A 25,402-nucleotide genomic window follows, 5' to 3' on the forward strand; every position below is an offset into this window, starting at 1 on the left:
AATCAGTCAGAGAAGGATAAATACCATATGATCTCACTCATATGTGAAATTTAAGGAACAAAACAAACAAGCAAAGAAAAAAAAAAAAAAGAGAGAGAGAGACAAACCAAGAAACAGACTCTTAGAGAACGAATTGATGGTTTCCCAGAGGGGAGGTGGGTAGGGGGATGGGGATTAAAGAGTACACTTATCATGATAAAATAATAATAGTAATAATAATAATAATAATAATAATAATAATAATAAACAACAAAGAAAGAAAAGATAGATATAATACTAATTTGCTCAATAATTAGGGGTTAATTTTTTAAATGGTAAATCAGTAGTAGAATATATCAAACTTACTGACAATGAAATACATTCAAGAGATATACTGCTAAGAGAAAAAAAGGCTATACAGTGATGTTATAAATAATCCTATACATAATCCTAATCTAATTACATATTCATTCATAGGTATGTATAATAGGTATGTAGAAAAAAATCTGGAAGAATTAACTGACAAAGTTACAAGTGTTCTCTATGGGTGGCAGAATTATGGATGACTTTATTCCTTTTTATTGCTTTGTTTTGAAATTTTTATAGTGTGAGCATGTGTTACTTATATAAACATGAATTTTAAAATGCTTTAAAATTGTATCTAATTGGACAGAGGTATGCCACCTTATAAACAGTGACCATCTATTTTCTCAGAACAAGTAACAGTATTTTAATGTTAAAGGATATGTTTCCTTTGGGGGAAGATATAATTGACAGCATGGAGAGAGGTGATTTCTATTTATTTGTGCAAATCAACATAGCACAAGGTGGGAAACAAAGATAAAAAGGAAGAAAGAAAAGAAAAAAAAGTTACTCACTCGTGTTGTATAAGCAGCTTCTGGGTCATCTTCTAGAACACGTGAAAGTCCAAAATCAGAAACCTTACACACCAAATTACTGTTGATCAAAATGTTACGAGCAGCAAGGTCTCGGTGAACATAACCCATATCTGAGAGGTACTTCATGCCAGATGCTATCCCTCGAAGCATCCCCACTAGCTGGATGACCGTAAACTGGGCATCGTGTTTCTGAGAAGTATTTCAAATATACAATTAAGATGTGTTGCTCTTTCTTAAAGATAAATCTTGGTTAAAATCTCACACACTGAATTGCAAGAAGACTGATTATATACATTTTAGTTCCAAGCACCCCAGCCTCACAAGCTATGTGAATAAACAGAAATAAGGCTAAAACAAAATAGCATAGTAGCTGCATCACAAAATAGTTCATAACAAGAAGGACCCTAAATATCCTTTGACTTCAGGTTCAAAACCATACCTTTCATGGTCTTTATGTGACATACAAACTCCTCAGAAATTTTAACCTCAGGAACAACAAAATGAAATGAGTCTTGGGGCTATTTTAGTTTTACATATTTGTTTGATTGAGTGTTCATTCTTCCTTCTAATTTTCCAGATATTTTATTAATTGCTTCAAATAAGGTAGATGTTAAATTTTTAAATCATCATAATTCTTTCAGAATTGGTCAAAGATATTTACTGAGTATTTGTTTTTCTACTCAATCTTCAGTTATAGTTCATAAAATGGAAAACAACAAAACACAAGTCAGAGTCCTGTATTTAGAAAAACTTCCAATTTACTTTGATTAAAATAGAAATACAAGGGGAACTGGGCTTAAGCATCCTACTCTTGATTTCATCTCAGGTCATGATCTCACAGGTGGTGGGGTCGGGCTCTGCACCGACAGCATGGAGCCTCTTCGAGATTCTTTGTCTACCTTTCTCTCTGCCCCTCCCCAGCTCGCTCACTCTCTCTCTCTCTCAAAAATGAATAAACTTAAAAAAACAGAAATACATGATTTATATGATAGATAGGTAAACAAATACACATACATACATATGTAAATATGTGCATAAGTGCATGTATAGATAAATAGCTATAAAATTCCATGTTTAGTTATATATACACAATAACATTTTAAAAGAATATTTATTATAATGGTTTCTATGACCTGATTTGAAGAATATTTGTTTTTGAAATGCTTGTGAAAATAATTGCTGATAAAACTGTGTTTGCCTTGGAGTGCCTGGGTAGCTCAGTAGTTTAAACGGCCAACTCTTGAGTTTGGCTGAGGTCATGATCTCACCGTTAGTGAGTTTGAGCCCCACATTGGGCACTGTACTGATAGTGTGGAGTCCGTTTAGGATTCTCTCCCCACCTCCCTGCTTTTACCCCATGTGCACACGCATTCTCTCTTTCTCTCTGTCTCTCTCAAAAATAAATAAACATTAAAAAATTGTTTGCCTTGTGAATATTAAAATAAGGAATACAATTTCTCATTTATAGAAAATTTAGAATTCTCTTCCATGATAATGAATCATCCTTATCTATCTATCTATCTATCTATCTATCTATCGTCTATCTCTCTCTCTACCTATCTCTATTCTATAGCGCTGAATTCATTTTTTAATTTTATTTAAAAACATTTTTTAAGTTTTATTTATTTATTTTTGAGAAATAGCATGGGCAGGGGAGGGGCAGAGAGAGAGAGAGAGAGAGGGAGGGAGAGAGAGAGAAAGAATGAGAGAGGATTCCAAGCAGGCTCTGCACTATCAACACAGAGCCTGATGAGGGGATCAAACTCACTAACTGAGACATCATGACCTCAGCCAAAACCAAGAGTCAGACGCTTAACCGACTGAGCCACTCAGGCACCCTACTATAGTGCTGAAAGCATATTGAGGACAGAGTATATGTCTTTTTTAATCCCTGCAGTCACTGGTGATTGGCAGTGCCTTGTTTTCCATAATTTTTTTGCATTTCTTTGAACAAATTTTTACTGAAGTAACTTAAAAAATAAAGTTTCTAAGTTTAAATATTTAAAAAATAGATACGGATGCACACCTATTACCAAAATGTGTCTCTGGTGCTTGCTTCAGCAGCACATATACCAAAATGGTATCTCTGAATTAAGACTGCTTTGGCATTGTAACACTTGCTCATTTTCTGAGACCAAAGCTCTATGTGAGCGAGACATGTTCTTCCTATAGCAGTCTGAGGTTATTTTAAGTGAAGACAAGAGAATATTTGTCTTGTATCAGTGTTATTTGTGTCTTACTAAAAAGTCTTTTTTTAATTTTTATTTTAGCCAATGTGAATCTTGGCAGTACAAAAAGCTGAAGCAGATTGCATAGATTTGTTTTACAAATATAAGCCATTAACCTTGGACACTGCAAGATAAAGATGCAATTTTAGTCTTCCTCTGACTATTTAGACCCCCCAAATTTCAGTTCCACTTTAAACTTTGTTATCTAGTTGCTGGCAAGATACGAGAGGTTGCCTCTAACATCTTTAGCATTCATTCCACATTTATGCATATGTGTATATAGATAGATAGGTATAAGAGATATATGAATATATATAAAATCTTCTACTTACACGTAAGAAACTGTCCAAGGAACCATTCTCCATGTATTCTGTGACAATCATAACTGGTTTACCTGGATATATGATAAATAACAAACAAATATCATGCGATGAATACATATAGAATACACTATGATACACCTGATGAATTAAAAAAATGTAAACTATCTTCCCAGTTTTAACAAAGAAACATTTTTCAATAGAAAATAAAACTAAAAAAAAAAAAAAAGGAAGAAGATTGGTTTCCAGAACAAGGGCCTATAACCTATGATATCTAAATTGGCTTATTTGGCATGGCTCTTTGTCAACCTAATATATACCCCTTTTATTCCCTTTAATTGCATCTCAGCTGATCTACAAAATCAAGTGTTTCTGCTTTCCAGCCCAAGATAGAGCCAGGATTTCTACAATCATTTGTATTTTCTACAGATATTTATAGAACTATGGACTAGGTGCTCCTTTTTATGCTGGTTAGAGCAAGTAAATCAAAGTCCCCATCTTCATGGATCCTACATATGATTTTCATAAAACAATTAAGACTAATAATTATAACTTTTAAAATCTGTATAATTAATGTATTAAAAATTATCAAATCCATGTTTAAACGGAAAATAAAATTAAAATTGTTGGCAGTAACTTATAATAACCATTTTAGAAATATGTGGACTTAAATGCCATTATACCTTTTAATGAGCATTTAAATGTATTTATATGGTCTTATTGTATGCACTTTGCTGGTTTAATTGTTTTATATATGATAACTTATTATTGTCATTTCCATTTTACACATGAGAAAACTGAGATAGAGGGTAATTAACTTACCCAATGTCATACAACTAATAAGTAATAAAATCAAAAGTAGCGACCTGAACAGAGTATGCTGTTACTTTTGGAAATTTATGCTGTGGGAAACATTTAAAATATGAAAAAGTGTTAGATACAAAAGTGCTAAGTATATTTATATAGAGATTCACAAATAGAATATATGTTAGGCCATGGGTAATAATTTAATACGATCGTTGGGTGTTAATTCTATGGATTATTTTGAATTAAAATGAGAACTCTGAAGCCTAGCATTTTACATTATTGTTACACTTTAATATCATGTGAACAAAGCTGAAAATATACTCTATATACGTTATGATAACAACTTGGAAAATAAGTAACGCAAAATGAACTTTTCAAAAAAAAAAATAAATATGGAAGATGGATATTTTTTTATATATGGGAAACACTAGTAAATTTTTTGCATAGTTAGCATTATATAACATTACATATATACACATATATATTACATACATACATTATATCACGTCATCTTCACATCATCCTATGCTTTAGTAACATATATTATTCCCATTTTATGATGCCCTCAACCAAAAGCATAGTGGATTTAAGAAACTAGCTGAGGTTACATAATTAGCTAGTTCTCTAGCAAATCCTTAACATGGCTGTCTCTGATTTCAAAGCCTACACTGTTACTACAATATAATTCTCTTCCTTTATTTTTGCTGTAATATTGTTTTAAATATAATTCCATTCTATTACAAAAAGAAGGCAAATTACTTTTCTTCCATGTCAGGAGAACCTGAATCAAGTCTTGAATGAGCACTGCTGAAAGACTGAGCAAATTGCTCTTTAACAAATATCGATGCATCCCTAATACAGAGTACACTTTTAAGCTTTCCTCATATCTCCTTCTATATCATGAAAGTTAGTTTGCCATTCTGGTGATAGAAAATAGCGTTCTTTGCTTGCTTTCATAGGTCCTTTCATAGGTAAAAACTCTTAACTCACACTAGTTATGAATTATGGCTTGGTATCATGCAGGTTATACTTGTTATATTTAGCATTTGAATGCATCCCAAGCTATATGTCTTATTTAATGAGAGGTAAAATATATTTAAATTCTATAATTTTCAGATAATTTTTATATATGTAACAATCAATTGATATACCAATCTATCCTCCATTAAGATACTGATTTAGTTATATATTTTGGGTAACACATCATATATATCTTGTTAATGTGGTAAATGTCTGAAAAGCCATTTATCCGAAGGCTTAAGCCTCCAGAACTTGCTTCTTCAAAATTCTAATTAAGCACGGATTTGACAATATTCAAGACAAAAAGGAAGATTCAACATTTCCTTGGAAACTTCTATCTCTCTTGAACTGATAAATCCACTGTCTGAAGACTGATCCCAGAGACTGACCCGAAATTAAAAGAATGGATGAACAAACAAATAAATGAATGAAGGAATAAATGAAATCCTTCATAGGCATGTTCTCCATAAATCACTATAATCACTATAATTTTCTATGTTCTTGCCTTAATACAATTCTGTGAAGAATAATATGCCTGCAAAATTCAATGCATACATTAAGTGTAGTCATAGATAGTTTGCCTCATACAGCCAACTGTCAATTACAGTGGCCAGTTACTGTGTTTTTGTACTACCTAGACCTTTGCTTATCACTCGTTTCCTTCTGGCTCCCAGCCCTGTGACCATTTCATTTCTTGTTAGCATGTCTAGTGGAATGTTTGGCAAGGGAAATAAAAGTAGCTGAAAAATCAAACCAGTCAATTAAGCCAAAGCCCCATGACCATTCAGAAATCAGATCAGGCTGTATTTAGCTCTAAACTTTAGGTATTTGTAAACACATCAGTTAAGATGGGCAAGTCTGAAAATATGCTTTACATTAAGTTCAAAGATGCAGCAAACCCAAACGTACAGACAAAGAATAAACAAAATCACAAATATTCTACCTTGGAAAGCCTTAATTTTTAACTTTTTTTTCTTTTTTTCTTTTTTTTTTTCAAGTGTCTAAGTGTCTATTCTGCCTTAGTTTCACTTGTGCTTTTGATTATATAAATAGGGTTAAAGGAAAAGAAACTCTCCATGACAGTGGTGAGAACTAGTTCTAACATGTATTAAATACAGCTGGAAATCGTAAAATATCAGCTCATCCATACATGGATGCAATGTATTTCTATCCAAGTTTGCATGCTCTTTCATATGTATTTTCAAGAGCTTGTATCATTCGCCGCCCTCAGAAATCCTAAAATGCATCTGAGTATCCATACTAAACTCACCAAAATTATTGCGGGATAACTGGCTGAAGTGAAACTCCAATAAAAATGAGCAAAGCAAATTGTGCAGAGGAATTTTGCTTTTGTTCCTCAATTGATTCTTGAGTGTAGATAAAATTATGACCTTTTATAATTAAAGGGTTACAGGAAACAAATCAGTCTGTTACAGTCAGTTGGTTCATTTCCTCAACTATCCCCAGTGGCTCAGATATATTACTAATCATGAACCACTGTTTGATGACAGAAGAAATGTGATTTTGAAAACTAAGATTTCCATGTTCAGCTCCATGTATTCCAACCACAACTTTCTAATCACATTTTCTATAAAAAGAAGAGCCGGAAAATGTAATAAATATACAGCCATACATGAGATTTTTATTTCAACTATCAAATAAATATTGGCTTTAGATTAAAATGTTTTCACTAAAACATAAAAAGTATTTATCAATGATTGAAATATTAAAAATTATTGGAGTGCCTGACCGGCTCAGTGTGTAGAGCATGCGACTCTTGACCTTGAGGTTGTAAATTCAAGATCCACATTGGGTGTAGAGATTACTTAAAAAAATAAAATTAAAAATAATTATTGAAATTTAATTCATTTTCAAAAGAAATGCTATTAATTTCTATTACCGGTAATTGTATCTCACATTCTCTATGTCTCATTTTCAAAAGACTTAAACATACTCTAAACACAGGAGTATGGTTTATAAAATCAAAATTTTGACCTTAGCAGCCTGCAGTCATTGTTAGTATCATGGAGCGAGAATCAAGGAGGAAGCCAGAAAGCATACACAGGAAAAATAAAAAATTAAAAAAACTGACAAATACACCTCATTATTCCCAGGAAAAAAGACTAGAATCACTTTTGATTAGAAAGAAAATGTTTCGGTCTTAGATTTTCACGTACTATGTCTGACTGAGAGAGATATTGTGATGACCTAGAGTGTTTTTCTGTGGGTTCCCATTATCATATAAAACTACAGGGTAATCTTTTCCAAACTCAATTTTAATCAAGACATTATTCATTTCCAAAATGACCCCTATTACATCCACTAGTCTAGGAGTTAATGAGGGCAGGAACCAACTCCATGTTGGTTATGTTCTAAAACTAGCACCTAGCAGAGTGCCAGTTAAAACTGATAATCTCGGGGCACCTGGGTGGCTCAGTTGGTTAAGCGACTGACTTCGGCTCAGGTCATGATCTCACGGTTTGTGAGTTCTAGCCCCGCGTGGGGCTCTGTGCTGACAGCTCAGAGCCTGGAGCTTGCTTCAGATTCTGTGTCTCCCTCTCTCTCTGCCTCTTCCCCCACTTGCACTCTGTCTCTCTCTTTCTCAAAAATAAATAAACATTTAAAAAAATTGATCGTCTCATGTCTATCATTTCAGGGTGTCTAAGGACAATCTCTTTCTTAAAAATTAGGCTAAGAAACACTTTCTCCCAAGTCTTCCTAAACAACCATGCTCCATCAATCTCAGTATGCTGAATGCTTTACATTCAGCTGACTTTACGTTTTTAAAATTTATTTGTGCTTAATTTGAAACAAAATTTAATACTTTTAAAGACAGGAACAGATAAAAGTACAGCATAGGCAACATGGTCAATAATATGCCGTACATTTAAAACAAATATATCATTGTACATCAACCGTACTTAAATTAAAAAAGACAAGAGCAATATTTCTACTCTCCCTTTGAATACAAAGCTTATTTGCATAAGTACAACAATAATTAATAAATATAGTAATCTGAATGTGCTCAGTCTGATTTTATAAGGACAGCTTAGCATTTCCCTTTTCAGGCCTTCTACCTTTTATTTATTTTCTTGTCTAACTACAGAAATTAAGGCCTTAGGTATATTAATGAATTAAAGTTATAATAGTAGCATTCTCACTTCTACTTTAAAATAAATGTTTTTCATGTTTTACTACTAAATATGATGTTTGTAGGCTTGTTTGTTTTTGTTTTGGGGTTTTTACATTTATCAAACATACATATTTTCTATGTAGGATGTGCTAAGAAAACTTTTTAAACTAAGGTGTTTATTTTCTGCATCCATCGAGATTGGCTTTTTCTTTTCTATTAATGTTGTGAATTTCCAGAATGATTAAATAGTAAACCAACTTTGCCTTCTTGGAATAAACTAAACTTGAGAATTATATAGTATCTTCTATGATACATTGTTAGCTATGCTTTACAATTACTCCAGTGTTACTGAGTTTTTGTTCATGAATTACAGTTGTTTTCCTCTCCGAAAATATTATTCTATGCTTTAGTATCAAGATATCATTAACCTCATGAAATAAGGGTGGTTTTTTTTCTCACTTTCTGCAAGAATTTGTGTATGACTAGAATTACTCAGACAGTTATTAAGTAAGTATATAATTATAGCTCTTCTTTAGGAGAGTTATTGTATATTTAAACTAGTGCTCTTTAAAAGTCAGTCTTTGGGAACATGTGTCATGCTCTAACAAATGTTGTTAAGTTGCATTTAACCTTTCAAAAATATCATAAGTTCATACTATTTAAATGGGGAAAATAGACAACAACATATTTTTTTGTAATTCAAATGTGGCCAACACAACCAAAAGATATAAATGGGCAATGTTGAAAAAATAAAGTTCTTAAGCATGTAAAAATAGCATTCCCTGTCTTATGTTTTTCTCCAATATATTCAGCAAAGATTTTCCTAATTTTGTTGCTATGGACACTAAGACAGAGAGGCTCTCGACTCCTTTCTCAGATTAGTCATGAACGCATGAGAACTTGGGTTACCAGAGTTTGTTTTAACAAACTACTTCTACAAATTATTAATAAAATAAATATAACACATATATGGACTATCTTAAATACTACAGGGAGTTAGTACCCTTAAGATAAGTACAGAAGAAAACTCTTAGAGAGAAGCAAACAGGACAAAGCAAGAATTTGACATCGTCACCACAGAATGATGTCTTATTTCAGCGATATTTTTTTAATCATATATGCAGGAGATAGAAAAGAACAAACAAATGACTAAGCTTTTGGTGGAAGGTGGATGCTCATACCAGCATAGAAATGTTTTAATTATGAGAAATTGTCCTAATGTTCTGCTCACTGTATTCCTTAATGATGCAAAGTTATAGTTAAATTGCATTATTATTTTTTTTTAATTTTCAGAAAATAATCCCTCTCCAAATACAAAAACACATCAACCTTATCTAGTATAATTCCTTTTATTTCACTGGGTGAATAGTGGCCAATGGAGGTCTTCTTGGAGTATCAACATCATTTGACTAATGGTGTGATGGCAGAAATATCAAACATTTGCTAAAAACAAGTTCCATCTTTTTGAACTCCAGCTAAAATTGATAACACATGTTAGTACCAAGTTCTGAGCACAGACTGTGCCCCCAGCTTTCTGCTACTTTGAAGATCAGAGACTCTCTCACCTTCTCTTGTTTAAGACCATCAGGCTCAAAACGTATCATTAAAATTGTTTATGGCTCAATTCAAATAAATGAAAATATAATGATTGAATAAAGGGCTTTCTCTAAAAGACTTGAAAATGATACATTATAACAGACCTAGTGTTTCAAGCATATAATTAATAGCAGTAGTTTAAAAAATTATCATTGAGCAAAAAAGGGAATTGTTTCAAGAATTTTTTTTTCTACACAGCCAAGATTAACTGATAAAATCTCAAGCTTACCAGAAGTGGTAATTTAGATTTTCATGGCTCTATTTCACTTAACAATGTATTCCTACATAATCTTATTTGATCTTTAAAGTATCTGGAAATAGTGAAGTAGAACTGCTCTTCCAAATTACAGGTGAAGAAAATGAGTCCCTGTGACTGGTTTGATTCGCCAACGGTCTCACAACCAGTTGGGTTGAGTCAAAACTTAAACTCTGAACCTCTGATTCTTTTTTTTAAAGTTTGTTTGTTTGTTTGTTTGTTTGTTTGTTTAGAGAGCACACACACATTCAGGGGAGGGGGAGAGAAAGAATCCCAAGCAGGCTCCATGCTGTCAGCACAGACTGTTGGTTGAGTATCTGACTCTTGGTTTCAGCTCAGGTCAGGCTCGAAACCAAGAGTCAGATGCTCAACCAACTGAGATACCCAGGTGCCCCTGATCCTCTGATTCTTAATCCAGATACCGATATAATTGTTTTTTTTTCTTAAAACACAGGTTTGTTTATTAAATTATAAGCTCTACATCACTCTTGGTGTGTGTGTGTGTGTGTGTGTGTGTGTGTGTGTGTGTTTCTAAACTTTGCAATTGGATTGTTTTAATAGTCATATATTCTCAGGGAACAAAGAAAATAACAGGAGTGGATGAATAACTTCTGGTGATAAAACTGCCTTATTTATATGTTAAATGCAACATATTAACTTTATTCTAAGGACTGCTGTTTCCTCTCCGATGTTATAGGGTACCAGACTTAGAGGTTTTAAATATGCCACTAAAAGAGTTCAAAATCTAATTCTAGGTCTGCTACCCTATTATGTTCACACTATATGAGATGACTGGGATCTGTATAGTCAGATTTGGCAGCCTCTTACATGCTTATATGACCAGGGAGATATATCAAATTTAGAACTTTCACCCTAAGAATAAGCAGTTGTAATCCATATTAGAATGTTACAGAATCAGACTTGAATAAGGTATTTAATGGATAATACCCGTGGTTTTTAAAGTCTTTTTTTCCTCAATGCAACTTTTTTTTTTTTTTTTGCATTTTGGTCTTGGGGATTGTTTTATGATTCTCTTTGTCAGCTGACCATAGTTCATATTTGATTATTTCATTTTTATATTTCAAGAAATCCTGCCATAATAATTATGGTTTAATATTGCTCTTCATCCAGTAAATGAATTTATAGGTAACATCTAGTAAAATGTAACAAATTAGTTTCAATAATACATAACACTGGAAATCAAAAAATCAATTTACATTTGATAAAATATAAGACCCTATCAATGAATGTAAATTTAAACCTAATATTTAGTTTGTCATTTTTATCTCATTTTTTTCTTAGGTGTAGGTGTTGAAGTTAGGTGATAATTCTGCCCATGCTAAAATATAATGATTTTTTTCCATCACTCTGAGCGATACATGCAATTACACAACTGCACTTCATGCATTCAATTTAAAGAACAAACACTGAAGAAAGACCTATAGGAAGAAGATGTTGCTCTGTTCCTCATTCAATCAATCAATCAATCAATCAATCAATCAGTGTCTTTATTCCTTGACATTGGTAACTTAAGTATCCAGCATGATCCAGGTTCTATTTTAGTCACTGATTAGAAGTAACGTGGATTCTTGCCCTTTATGAGTGTTTACATTTTGTTTTAGATGTTAAGGGTTATTAATCTCCAGAAAATTAATCTCCAGAGAAATGTTGAAGCTTGAGGGAGTCTTTGGTATGAAAAAATTATTAGGGAAAATTAAAAAAAAAATCAAGATATAAAAGAATAAGTAGAAGACAAGATGAAAATTAGAAACCCATTTTTGTTCACGGTTGGAGACAGAGGTGAAACCAACAAACCAAGTTTCCAATGCCATCTCTAGCACTTTCTAATTAGACAAGCGACTTGCTCTTTGTAGTTACTGTTTGTTCAAATGTAAAATGGAATTTTTGTATCTAACTCACAGGGTAGTAGTGAGAATGAAATGATGTCCATAGTACACTTTCGGGCACATAATAGTGAATGCATAAAGAAAATCTTATGAAAACTGGGTTAAAAGAAAAATGGTTACATAAGTACAAATGCATTTCCTCCTTAGTGGGGCTCAAGATCTGGACAACCAGTCGGTGAGGATGCTATAAAGGAGACTAAATAGCTAATTGACTATTAAAACATTAAGTTGTATGGTCTGGCCCTGGAGGAACAAAGGATCCCAATCCTTACTACTACTGTGTTTTTATCATTACTTAAAAAAAATTAAAACAAGGTCTTCATCAGAAAATATTTCAGTGTTATTACTAGTATGGCCTAATTTTTAGGAGCATGAAGGGAAAAAAATGCTTCTTACAACACTTAATGTGGGCTTACAGTTTATGGTTAAATTCTACATTGCTCAGTTCTTAATCCCATTTATTATATTACAAACTCTAAAGGAAACCAAAGTACATTTCAATTATGCCATGCTCTTGTGAGAAAGGAACTGCCTTTTTAGTCACACTAAGATGAGAATAGGTATTAGTCCCATTTGGAAAGTGCTCCATGTAATGTTAAAGAAAAATATCATTGTGAAAAATTTAATGTGTAATGTCTGTTGGTAACCATAGAATATGTAAATGTGGTGCCAATGAATTATCCCCTAAAGGATGCCAAATTTCCTGCCATATGTTGTCTTTCGCTCTAAGTAGTTTGCTGCCAATTTAGCTTATTCTTCATCCTGTGCTCCAAAATCTCGAGGAAAAAAAAATCCTAGAGCATTCTCAAGAGGTTTTCATTGGTATTGGAGCCAAAAATCACATATCTGCCTCACGGGATTCCTTTTGAGTCTGGCTGGAGAAACTATCATGGAAATAAGTTCAGATCTCTATCATGGGCTGTGAGCCAGAGTTTCCCCAGACCAGTCAAAAATCCATCTGGGACTCTAGATTAGAATTATTTGAAATCCACAGAGAACCAGGAAAAGGCCTTGGGTCTAATGTGATCCCACTCTTTACAGCTCAGAAGTATTCCCCAAACCCCCATAATTTCCCTAAAGCCAGGGGGGTAAAGATTTGGAAGTTTAACTAAAACTGGTGAACAGTAAAAGAAAAAGCAGCTAGCTGGGAGTTCCGCAATTCCTGTCAAAACCGAGTCATCGTTTTGCCTTGCTAGTCCACGTAACAGAGACTTCTCCACAATTCACTTAACTGCCTTTTCATCAATGTGTCTTAATGTGGTCCTTTCTTTTTAGCTCTTAATTTTTTTTTCAATTTTTAAGGATGTAGAGTAGTACTTTCAATATAATACTAACAGCCTTTGCTTTCTTGTCGAAGAAAGACATGGCAACCCCAAATAGTCTCTGTGAGGACTGACATAGCTACGAAAAAAATGTCAAAATTCTGAAATGATTGAGTTAGGGTTTAAATAACCTCTGCTCAACATAGGCAAAAGTCAATCTTTTGGCTTGACTTACTTTTAGTAACAACTCCCTCCAATCGAATGATGTTGGGATGGTCAAATTGTCCCATAATGCTTGCTTCTCCCAGGAAGTCTCTCCTCTGCTTTTCTGTGTAGCCCACTTTCAGAGTCTTGATGGCCACTGAAATTTCTTTTTTTGAAGGGAGTTTTAAGCGACCGCTGCACACCTCTCCAAATTCACCTGTTAGTATAACAAAACGACAACAAAAGGTAAGGAGCTATATAATAAAAATATTATCAGCAGATAATAATAGATTTTCAGATATTATTAGCAGATAATAAGAGATAATAAACTGTTCCCTGTCAGTAATTCCATTCAAAGTATTTACACCTTTGACCTGCAAGATATACACTTAGATCTCCAACTTAATTTAGAACATGATAATTGCAGACTCCCTAAGAAACCCCAGAATATCCAGAACCTAGTAGGAAATGGACCTTGTGAGTAGCCTCATACATTTTGAAGTACCACACTGTGAACAATATAATATGAAAGAGCAGGAGGAAAGTAGGAAGGCTATATCTAACAGGGTTTTAGCTCCTTGTTCTCATGGCCACCATCTCCTCAGGTTAATCAACAGACCAACATAGATATTATCGGTTGAGCAATGGATTAAATTTCAGATGTTTCTAGTCATTCTGTTATTAATAAGAGGACCAATTTAGTTATATACTCAGACTCTCTGAAAATGAGAACAGAAGCATCTGCTACCAATTCATTTTATTGGAGTATTGGCATGTTGCATTATTGCCATATGAGTTGTAAAGTTCTCTGAGCTTCTGGAAGGAAGATGAATATACTATTTTCAAAAAAAGGTAGCATATTTTTTCTACAGAATCACTGTAAATATTTTCAAAGTCTTCAATAAAAAATCTTGTTTTAAATGTACAATTAATCCAGAATCTACTGAATTTGGAATGTTGGTAACATTTAAATAGTCTAATCCTACTGGTATAAAATTGCCTAGAACTAGCTTGGGCACTATCTTCATATATATTGCTATTGAGAAGATTTACCCATAACTCTTTCATCCTATTTTGAACTTCCTGAGAGCAGAGGCCCTTTACATTCATTTCTCTGTCCCACTGCTTGTCATGGTAATTGCCACAAAGTAGTACCACGCATAGAATGCTCCTTGTTCAGAGAGGAATTCCTAATATTGTGCAGATTACTAGATCTGATTTGTACAACACTTTAAAAAATGTTTTTTAATACCAAATGAGAGATTTTCCTCAAAAGATTAATTGCATAATTCATTGTTAGGCTGTCTGTGGAATAGCAGAGGATTCTTGGTCCAACCTTCTCACTGTGAGTTTTTGTACAAGCTCCATGCCCCATGGCTCAGCCAGAGAGAAGCTGTCAAGAAGTGAGATGCTTCTTCTCTATATTTTGTTCAAACAAGTGGTTCAACCCACAAAAGCAGCAGGTTGTCCTATTGATTTACCAGCTGCATTACTACAAATGACTTGCTTCTCTCCAGGAAGCTCTAAACTTCCCCAGACTTGACCCCTTTCTCAGGAATCCACTTTTGTCACTGTTTCAAAACCATGACTTATGCTGTAACTTGTCAAAGTCACATAAGGTCCAAAAGCAGTTATTTATACATTTTAAAAATAAATACCCATCAGTTGGCAACACTATGACCGATACCGAAAAACACAGAGTTATAATGCTAAATAAGGCAGATCTAATTTCTTCCCTTTGCAGGAATACAGAGAAGATAGCAATATCTGTGACTAGAGTGTTCTTTAGGATTATAGGGAGAATCAGGGGTAGAGTTTGAGAACATTCATCTTTTGAAATCCAAGGAAGAATATGTCATTATAGAGTGTGAATATTAGGAGAATTGTAATGCAGAGTAAATCATTGTTAGAATCTATAAGCAATACTAAGACTTCCTTTCCTTATACTGGGCTATTGGAACATTGCCAGAGAGCTCCAGTTCATGCTGCATAAACACTAACTGTGAGCAAACCATAAGAAAGCATCCATAAATACATTTCTATTTTCTGAAAGAAAGTTCTGCCGTTATCATGAGTCAATATGCTGCAATGGACCATGTATTAAATTTTGATGTTATCACCACTTATTCAATGTGACAAGTCACTTGTCAGCAGATTGCAGGACAGATAATACAGTGCTGTAGGACACAGAATGGATTCTAGGGCCTAATTGCCTCTGTCACTTACTGTGATTTTGAACTGGCATCTTTTTAAAAAATATTTATTTATTTATTTTGAGAGAGAGAGCATGCATGTGTGTGGGGGAGTGGTAGAGAGAGGGAGGGAGAGAGAGAATCCCAAGCAGGCTCCAGGCTCATGAACCTTTACATCATGACCTGAACTGAAATCAACACTTGGGTGCTCAACTGACTGAGCCAATCAGGTGCCCCTTCAACCAATGTCTTTAACCTCTCTGTACCTTTCTCTCCTTATCTATAACATGGGAACACCAATTGCATCTAACTCATGAGGGTTTTTTTGTAATTAAATGAATTAATGTATTTAAAGATGCATAGTGTAATCTATGTGTTAGCCACTATTTTCTTCTCTGAGTTCAGACCCACCTTAAGAAGGATAAACTATCTATCTACTGCTAAAGAGTTAGATCACATTGAAGAATGAATACAAAAATGCTTTTTAAAATGTCAAATTCTGTATTAATGTTAAGAAGAGATGGTTGTGATGATGATGGTGATAACAAGGTTAATGTCATGCTGGACAAGTATTTGTAAAGGGCAGCATTTTGTAAAAGTCCTTCACTGGAGAGATCAGAGGAAGAGTTCAAATTTCAAGTGGGTCAATTAGCGTTCCTTTCCTTCTCAAGGAAATATCTGACATATGTAAATGTATATCTACCTTCAAAATTCAGAAAATGTTTCAGTAATGCTAATTTTTAAAAACCCCCAAACTCTGAAATGTGATTATTTCATCCGATAAATACTAGAAATGGTCACCAAGATAGTATACTAAACATAGAAATGTTAAACATTAATTCATTTATCTTCCTAATCAACAACTGTGTTGGAAAAATTAACAAATTTGGGCAAATGCAATGCCCGATCTTTCCACCTAGCCAAATTTTACATGGTCTTATTCAATTTGCTCTGAACCTATAAGAAAACACACACACACACACACACACGAACACAAAAAACAAAAACCTTAGATCCTGTCATTTCTAAGTAAAAGCACAACTATAAGATCACTTGGACAGCACTGCTTGATTGTTCAATCCAATAACTGCAGTAGTTTTCATTTGTCCTTTGAAATAAAGTATGTTTTATGGGACTGGGTACACTATATTCTGATTTAAGATGCACAACACAAAATTGTTCAAAATAAAATTTCCTACACTCATTTCATCTAAAATAGAAGAAAAAATCTACTTGTGTTTAAGTAGAATGATACTCTTCCCTCGCTTCACATTCCATTCTCCTACTCTTTTAATAAAAGAAGCATAATGAAAATACGTATTGAACAATTTTGATGTGTCAACTAAGCACTGGTCATAAATTATCTCAATCCTCACAAAAATGTTAGAAGAAGGCACTAGTGTAATTATCAGTGTCTAATATGGAGTTTGAAGTTGGAAAAAAAAAGATTCAAATTTTGGTTTCCCAACGAATAACCATGTGCCTATAGGCCATTCAGATTTTTAGATCTTGTTTTCTCATCTACAGAAATGGAGACAATAACTATATAAAATTAAATATCATGTGAATGCCTAGCATAGGAGTTAAATATATTCTACCTTCAGAAATTTTCAGTATTTAACCCTGAAATACTGGTTGGACTGAAGAGTAAAACTGGGAATTTTAGTCATTGTGCATTCCATTCTTAAAAAATTTACTACTTTGAGAAAGTTAATTTGTGGCTTAATTTTAATTTTGTTATTTAAATTTGTTATTTGTTATTTTGTATAATTCTTCTGATTCTCCAATGTATAAATGAGAGTTTCTGTTATTCCTGTTTTTCTGTATGAAACCTCTTACAGAAAATTAGAGAATTAGCCCACACAAATAGGGTCTTTCTTCATATTTGACTGTGAAAGTTCTGTCATTGACCACAAAATTCAGCCTCTTAACAAAGAGACAACTGCTAATCAATTTAGTATAATTATTAATTTTTTATGCACATTACTTTAAAAATTTTTAAAGGATATAGGAAATGAGTAAGTGTATAAATGCAAGAAGGCTTGCCATGAATAGGTTGTTATTGGAGTAGTTGTGGAAATGGGTAGTATTATACTATACTATCCATTATACTATTAGACAATTTCAGCTACTTTTGTAGATATTTTATATTTTGCAAAAGAAAATGTTAAGAAAAATTGATAGCTTTCAAAATCTTGATTTCATATTCTACCCTTGAAAGGCTAATCAAGACAGACTAGAATTGGATGCATACAATATTATACTGAAATCTTCCAGGAGAAGAATAATCGACCTTGAAGATATACTTGTTTGCAAACAAAACAGGCATAGTTTTATTGTCCTTAGGAAAAGGAAAATAAGGAAAATGAGGATATTGGCTGCAAAATCCTGAAAATGGAGCACATTTTTTACAAATATGTTTGAAGAAAGAAATGAACAAAGTTGATCTGTCCTGATCTTTCATGAGCATCAGGGACTGATTGTTCAATGATTCAGTGTAAGTAGCCTTTCCTTTTGTTTTATTTATCAGATACCATTTTGTAAGGTTTATTTGAGAGAGAGAGAGAGAGAGAGAGAGAGAGAGCGAGCAGGGGAGGGGCAGAGAAAGAGGGAGACACAGAATCTGAAGCAGGCTCCAGTCTCTGAGCTGTCAGCACAGAGCTCAACACGGGGCTTGAACTCACAAACTGTGAGATCATGATCGGAGCCAAAGTAGGACACTCGACCTACTGAGCCACGCAGACGCCCCTCAGATACCATTTTTAATGAGTGCGTCTTGTCTCACACCACTGTGTTCTAGCGTTATCAGTAACATCTCTCTAGATAAGCTTTTACTAGTGGAAATGGTCCCAAAGTTCAAGGTCCCCATGTGTCTGTCTGGCCTCTAGACACTGGCTGAGCATAAATGAGTTTCTCCTTCTCATATCGTTTGATTGTGCAAAGTCTTTGTGCTATGTATGCTCCTGAGGTTTCCATGCTGGAGAACAGTGCACTCTTGTGGGACAATAGTAACACCAGAGCTACAAGAACCATGTGCACCACAGAGCAGTGTACAAAGCAGAAGTGTACAAATGAAAGACAGTAATCGATATTTATTTGTGTTCACTGGATTAGCACAGATATATGATGAATGTGTGTATTCTTAGGTCTTAATTGTGGAAAAAGAAGCGCATGCTTTATTTTCCTTTTATGAATTACTAGTTTCATATTTGAATATCACCAGCACAGGTGAGTTTTAGCAGGCTGAAATACTAATAAAGTTAGAGGAGAAGATTTACTAAATTATCATTTCATTTAGATAATATGAATTACTCAGATTTTCCTGCTTGAATAATAAATACTGCTACCTTTCTAAATACTGCTTTGTTGTATAGAAAAACAGAGAAAATTATATGCACATTTGTGTAAAGAAGCATCCGTCATAAATATAGTACTTGAAGGAAACATGATCTGATGCTACTCACTATTCAATGAGCTGGTTTCTCAGTCTTTCTATTTCCCACATCAACATAACTACTTTGCATTTGTTTTTAAAATAATATTGGGGCGCCTGGGTGGCGCAGTCGGTTAAGCGTCCGACTTCAGCCAGGTCACGATCTCGCGGTCCGTGAGTTCGAGCCCCGCGTCAGGCTCTGGGCTGATGGCTCGGAGCCTGGAGCCTGTTTCCGATTCTGTGTCTCCCTCTCTCTCTGCCCCTCCCCCGTTCATGCTCTGTCTCTCTCTGTCCCAAAAATAAATAAAAAATGTTGAAAAAAAAAAAAAATTTAAAATAATATTGAAGAACGGGATGGTGGAGCAGAACTATTGTACAAGATTGTTTATTTTCACTTTTGAGTAGTAGTTTTAATCAAATGCACACTGAATGTCAGTGGATGTCCCTGTGTTTATGTGTAAATGTAAAAATTGTGTTATTTTATAAGTATCTGTAACTTTTATTGGAAAAAGGCAACTGCTATTCACAGTCACTCCAGAGCTGTTTGTTAATGGGATTATAATTGAGTCCATTAATGATTAGATTGAAGATGTATCTATATGAAAACAAACTTCGACAAAAATTTAAACTATATAAAGTTATAGGCAAGTATTAAAATGGAGCACTTTATGTTATTTAAACCATCCACTCAAAATAGTTTTGAGGAAGTTTGTGTAAAATGCGTCATTGATGATTTTACTTTGTGTCGCCTTTTTACTGTAATTCCAAAGAGGATTCTAAAATTGCCTGTTTTACAAACTCAAAATTTTCACTTAGTGAGCTTGTTTAAAGTAAGACGCACTTTTATCCTGTTATCCCTGTTTAGTCAAATAGGCTTTGTGACACATGATCGGCATAGTCAGGGGAAGACTGAGCTATTGAGGCTGCCGCCTCTGAAATTCAATAAATAAAAAGCTGGCCATGGTCTGTGAGTCTGCAAGTCTGGCACCTTTGAAATCATTACATTCCATTAAATACTCCTTCATTTATTTATTGCCTGCCTTTGATGTTGAAATCAGAAAAATGTCCCTTTTCACAGCAGTATAACTTAGGCTTGAGAAATTGCACATTCTTAGGCAGCATTCTTATTCATAGTTGCAAACTTGTAATTAACATGTAGATAGACAGTGGGGTTACTGTGGTGGTTACCTGCTCCAACAACTTTGTCAATGGATATGTTGGTGGCATCCAGTTCCTTAGCAAACTCATGAACCGCTTGGGTGGGGTCTTCGTATGTGTGTGGGTCAACATAAGTCCTGAGACCTGGAAGTTTTACTGTTTAAGGGAAGGAAGAAAGGCATTATTGTAAAAACTGATTTATAAAAACTTTACTGAGAAAATTTTATAACCATATTATTAGTGAAAAAATATCCTTATTACCATAAAGTGAACCAACTGTTAGTTTATTCTGCAATTGGCAGAGAGGCTGGACTATGCATTGAACAATTTAAGAAACAAAATTCCCCATAATGAAACAAAGAGGAACCACAATGAACTTTCTCAGCAAAAACACTACAAGGAAAATGAACATTCAAAAAGGGTAATCTCAAGCAGAAGATTGAGTAGGTCCAGTAATTATACCATCAGCCTTAGTGAGTGCACACTATGACACATTTATGATTCTACAAATAGTGCCGTAAACAAGTATTTATGAAAATGCCACATCTGACAATAAATCACAGTTTGGGAAATATTTTCAAAAGGCAGTACAGTGACTAAAATTATAGATAAATTAATTAAAGGATATAAAACGGCATGCCTTTTGTCTGACACTATTCTGCTCTTAGTAACATTCACAATCAAACTCATCCCTTGTAATTATAGATATACTTAAACCTGTGAGGATATGCATATATGATATGGGTATTATATGAATATACTAACATAATATAAAATTACTGAAATCTTACTGTGTAGCTTTTCAGCATAAAGGCAACATAAATTCTCTATATTTTAATAATGGTGCCAAAAAGCTAAATCCCAAACATAAATTACATTTTTAGCCTATTAAATATAAACCTCCTTCGTAATATGTATATTTATTTAATAATTCTGAAGGTGAAAATTTTTTGTGATGTTCTATAATTAAAATAGCATGGATAAAAGATACAGGAGAATCATTTTGGATTTGATTTAATATTAATGAGATTTCTATTATTTGGAAAAAATAAGTCATATTAGAAATAATTTGGAACGTTTAATAAACTAAATTTCTCTACAGTAAAATGAATTTTTAAGTAAGCTTTATGCCCAATGTGGGGCTTAAACTCATGACCCGGAGAGATCAAGAGTCGTATGTTCTACCAACTGAGTCAACCAGTCACCCTTAAAACTAAATTTTTATAAAAGGGAACTTAGGATCTATTAAAGTACATAAACATGATCTAACACTAAAAGATATAGTATATGTATTTATATGATAGATTTTTGTTTTTAATTTTGGTAATTTTTTTAAAATTGGTAAAAAAATATTGTTTTAGCAAGGGGCAGGAATGCATAATAGTGATTGTTTTTTCATTTATGACCCTATATTATTGAAGGATATTTTTTATCCTAAAGTAACAAGTAAAATCAGATGTTATCTTTTACAGTATCCCTTTATAATGAAAGCATCTTAATGGCAAATTGCAACTGAACATTCAGTGATGACCAAAGAGGTCTCTGACTCATTTTGTTGTTTGCATGAAATGGATGTAGAGACTGATGACAGCAATTATTCCAGAGAGCCTTCAGCACGATGGACAGTAAGCCAACGGGTCCAGCATTTCATGGTTCGGGCTGAGAAATGATCAGTTCATTGACATACAGGACATCTTCATGAATTCCCTTCTTACACCACATAATAAGTTATGTTCCTGCAAAGTATCCATAAAGGTTTCAAGAGACGAAATAGAGGCATAAGAATAAAAAGATTATAAAAAATAAGTGGTGGTTGGGAAGTAAAAATTCAATTTTCCTCAGTTACTTTTCCAGATGATTTTTGAGACTCTAGAATAGAAATGGGAGGGTCAGGAAGCAAATGGAGAAGAAAGGCTAATAAAGCTCCTCCTACTTGGCCTGTGTTGACATTGGCACTGCATGCAATACAACAGCCTCTCCATCCTGAGGCCAAGTGCAGATTATCGAGAAGACACCAATTTGAAGGTTACCTCCACAGAACTGGGGAAATGACAAGTCCTTTGCTCTTGCTTTGGGTAAACTGTGAGTAGAGCAGCTTTTGAAGTAAGAACTTTTGAAGCTTTTCTATTTTGAACAGCTCAGCAAAAAGAATTACCTAGGTGTCAGAGAACGAAAGCTCTTGAATACTTGTTATTCAAGTGCTCGGCACAAGTGCCTGTTATGGTGTTAATGCTCAATGAATGATAGAGATTACGGACATTGTATGTATTTTGATGTTAAGAATGTTTATTCAAATTATTAATATGATTGAGGTTTCTGGAGACAGGATTTGGGCCAGAAATGTCCATTCCTTTTGAGCTCCCAGATCAGTTTGCAAGCTTCTGCCATTATTGTAAACATCATTGCTTCCTATAAAAACACATGGCAGAGTCACTCTTTAGTTCAGTGGTCTATTATAATTTATTATTTCACTAAAACTATTTCTAATATTATCAGTACTAAAACACTTTACCCTTAAAACAAGCAAACAGATTAAGGAAAGCTATGATACTTTTCTTGCTTAAGAGTAAGGAAAACAGCAAAAGTAACTGTAGACTTACTAAAATATGTTAGGGAATAAAGTTCTGCCGGAATCTTTTTGTATAATAAGTTTAGTTACATTTTAATAAAAGCTCACATCAAAGGCAGACTGGGATATATGATCATCCAGTTTTGATTTATCTCTAGTAATTGTACAGTAAAGGACCAGAAGATAAGGAAATTTAGTATTCCTTTTCAAGTAAAAAAAATAAGGTAAAAATTGGGGCACCTGGGTGGCTCAGTCAGTTCAGTGTCCGACTTTGGCTCAGGTCATGATCTCATGGTTCCTGGGTTCAAGCCCTGCATCGGGCTCTGTGCTGATAGCTCGGAGCATGGAGCCTGCTTCAGATTCTGTGTCTCCCTCTCTTTCTACCCTCCCCCCACTCTCTCAAAAATAAATAAACATTAAAAAAATGTTTAAGTAAGGTAAAAATTATTTTTAAAAAAATGAAAATTTTTCTTGTAAACAATTACAAATGTGTTAACCTTGCTGAACTTAAGGAAATCAATTTGGAAGCAATTTACTAGTATCAGAATTTACAAAGACCATTATAAAGTGAGTTGTCAGAAACAATGTCTAACATTTTAAATAAACACTAGCTTTAAACAGCCTTGAATTGTGCTTTAAAGTGACCCTTCTATACCTGTCAGCCCTAGAGAGTATATGTATCACTAAATAATCTGAAAATTCAGTCGCCTTTCCCTACTAAAATCAAATTCATTGCAATTAAATAAAATCATATAAATTGCTTTTCTATCCACATGAAATTTGGGAAACAATACAAATATAAACACACACATCCCCAAGTTAAATGGCCTGTTCACTGTGGGAGCTTTGGCTGCTGACTTTTAACTGCTGACCCCAGAAGTGCCAGGAATCAGGTGATGCAGGATACAAGGCACATAATCCCTTCACACCAATAATTAAGGGCAACATACAGAGTAACTGGGCTGTGTCAAGAAAACCAGATAATAAACACATGCACACGTGTTAAGCTGTACTACTTTACAGCTCGTTCTGTGCAAACACAATAATTTACATTTCCATTTTACCAGCATGAGCTGCCCTAAGGATAGCAAAAAATAAAAAGGCCTAGCCAGAGAGGGCAAGGGGACAGGATCTTAGGAGGTGAAACACATTTCTTTCCTTTTGAAGCAATATTATAGGATTTGTAACAAGACTGGAGGGAATAGTTCATAGCTAGAGCTTTTTAAAGTAATACCAAATAAATGGTCTGAAATAAACCAGCTGTAGCACTAAGACTCAGAAAGTTTATGACATGCATGTAAGTTATTTTATGCCCTTACAGCTAGGATAAAATGCATTTCTTTTTTGTTTGTCTATCATAAAGACATTGTACATTTGAAGAAAATTAAAGTTTCAACCAACTCCACCAGAAAAACCAAGAGCTAAAACAGATTGGAGTGATAGAGGAACGTGCTTACCATTGAGACACAGAAATTTATCATTGTTCCAAATTCATGAGATTTACAATTCCGATATTAAAAGACCCAAATCAGTACTGTTTTACTCTAAAGACAATATTTACATTGACTATCCAACTCAAATTAGGAACAGTTTAATCCACAGGAATGTGACTGCTCTAATTTATGCACGGCAGCTGTGACTCACTGTTTTTGGGGGGGACCATGAAAAAAAGCTACATAAGCCTCCTGCAATTTGTTCATTCATTCTCTTAAAGTAATCTAAAATGATGAGATGTTGCCATGAGGAAGGTAGCGCTTTGGCTTTTGTGAATTATTCTGTGATGACTACAATGAGAAGGATAGAACAAACAATGCCCTTTGTAAACTGTCACTGTGTCCAGCTCACATCAGTTTACATTTTGGAACACATTCCCTTTTTCTTTTTTTGCAAGCTACTGTGTGCCTCCTGCATGTTAGCAACAGGTAATCAAGCTGTTAACTTGAGTTATAAGGGGAGCTATAGTTTTTAGATGCAAAGCCAATGACGGATATAAAGTATCATGCTGAACTGAAAATAATTTTACAAGGCAATAGCAAATCAAAGAAAGTGATGCTTACAAGACTACGTCAGTCATATTGAGACGATCTGAGAGCACGAAAATATGAGTTTAGTCTGCACTAATTTCCATAAGAACATGCTATTCCCTTTGAGTCCACTGATTAGTAATTGCCACATCGTTTGGAAAATCAAAATGCCTGGGATGATTTGTTTTGCCAGAAGAAGAAAAAAAAGAGTCAGTCCTCTTATTAGATATAAACACTTTGTTTCCCAAAAGACTATTTCCTTTAGAAAATATTAAAAGGAGACGAAATTGCTTGGTATTAACATACGAGGAAAAAGTGCTGGCTTTCCGACCAGTTAGGTATCGTGTAACTCCAAAATAAACAGTTTATTTTAAAGGCTCTCTCCTGGTTGGTTGACAAAATAGACTACGGCGTT

The 25,402-nt window shown here is 34.0% G+C and overlaps 1 protein-coding gene across 3 annotated transcripts in view; it reads right to left on the reverse strand.

Moving 5' to 3' along the window:
• EPHA3 (EPH receptor A3) overlaps positions 1-25,402 on the reverse strand; it is a 360,460-nt gene that overhangs the window by 41,645 nt on the left and 293,413 nt on the right. For all 3 annotated transcript variants that reach the window (XM_058731685.1, XM_058731684.1, XM_058731686.1), the window contains exons 10-13: positions 20,425-20,550; positions 13,643-13,828; positions 3,439-3,500; positions 858-1,067 (exon numbers count right to left, since the gene is read on the reverse strand). In XM_058731685.1, coding sequence (XP_058587668.1) covers positions 858-1,067; positions 3,439-3,500; positions 13,643-13,828; positions 20,425-20,550 — 584 coding nt within the window. The remainder of the gene's footprint in view (positions 1-857; positions 1,068-3,438; positions 3,501-13,642; positions 13,829-20,424; positions 20,551-25,402) is intronic.

Source organism: Neofelis nebulosa, chromosome 5 (genome assembly GCF_028018385.1).
Source record: "Neofelis nebulosa isolate mNeoNeb1 chromosome 5, mNeoNeb1.pri, whole genome shotgun sequence".
Classification (NCBI taxonomy): Eukaryota; Metazoa; Chordata; class Mammalia; order Carnivora; family Felidae; genus Neofelis; species Neofelis nebulosa.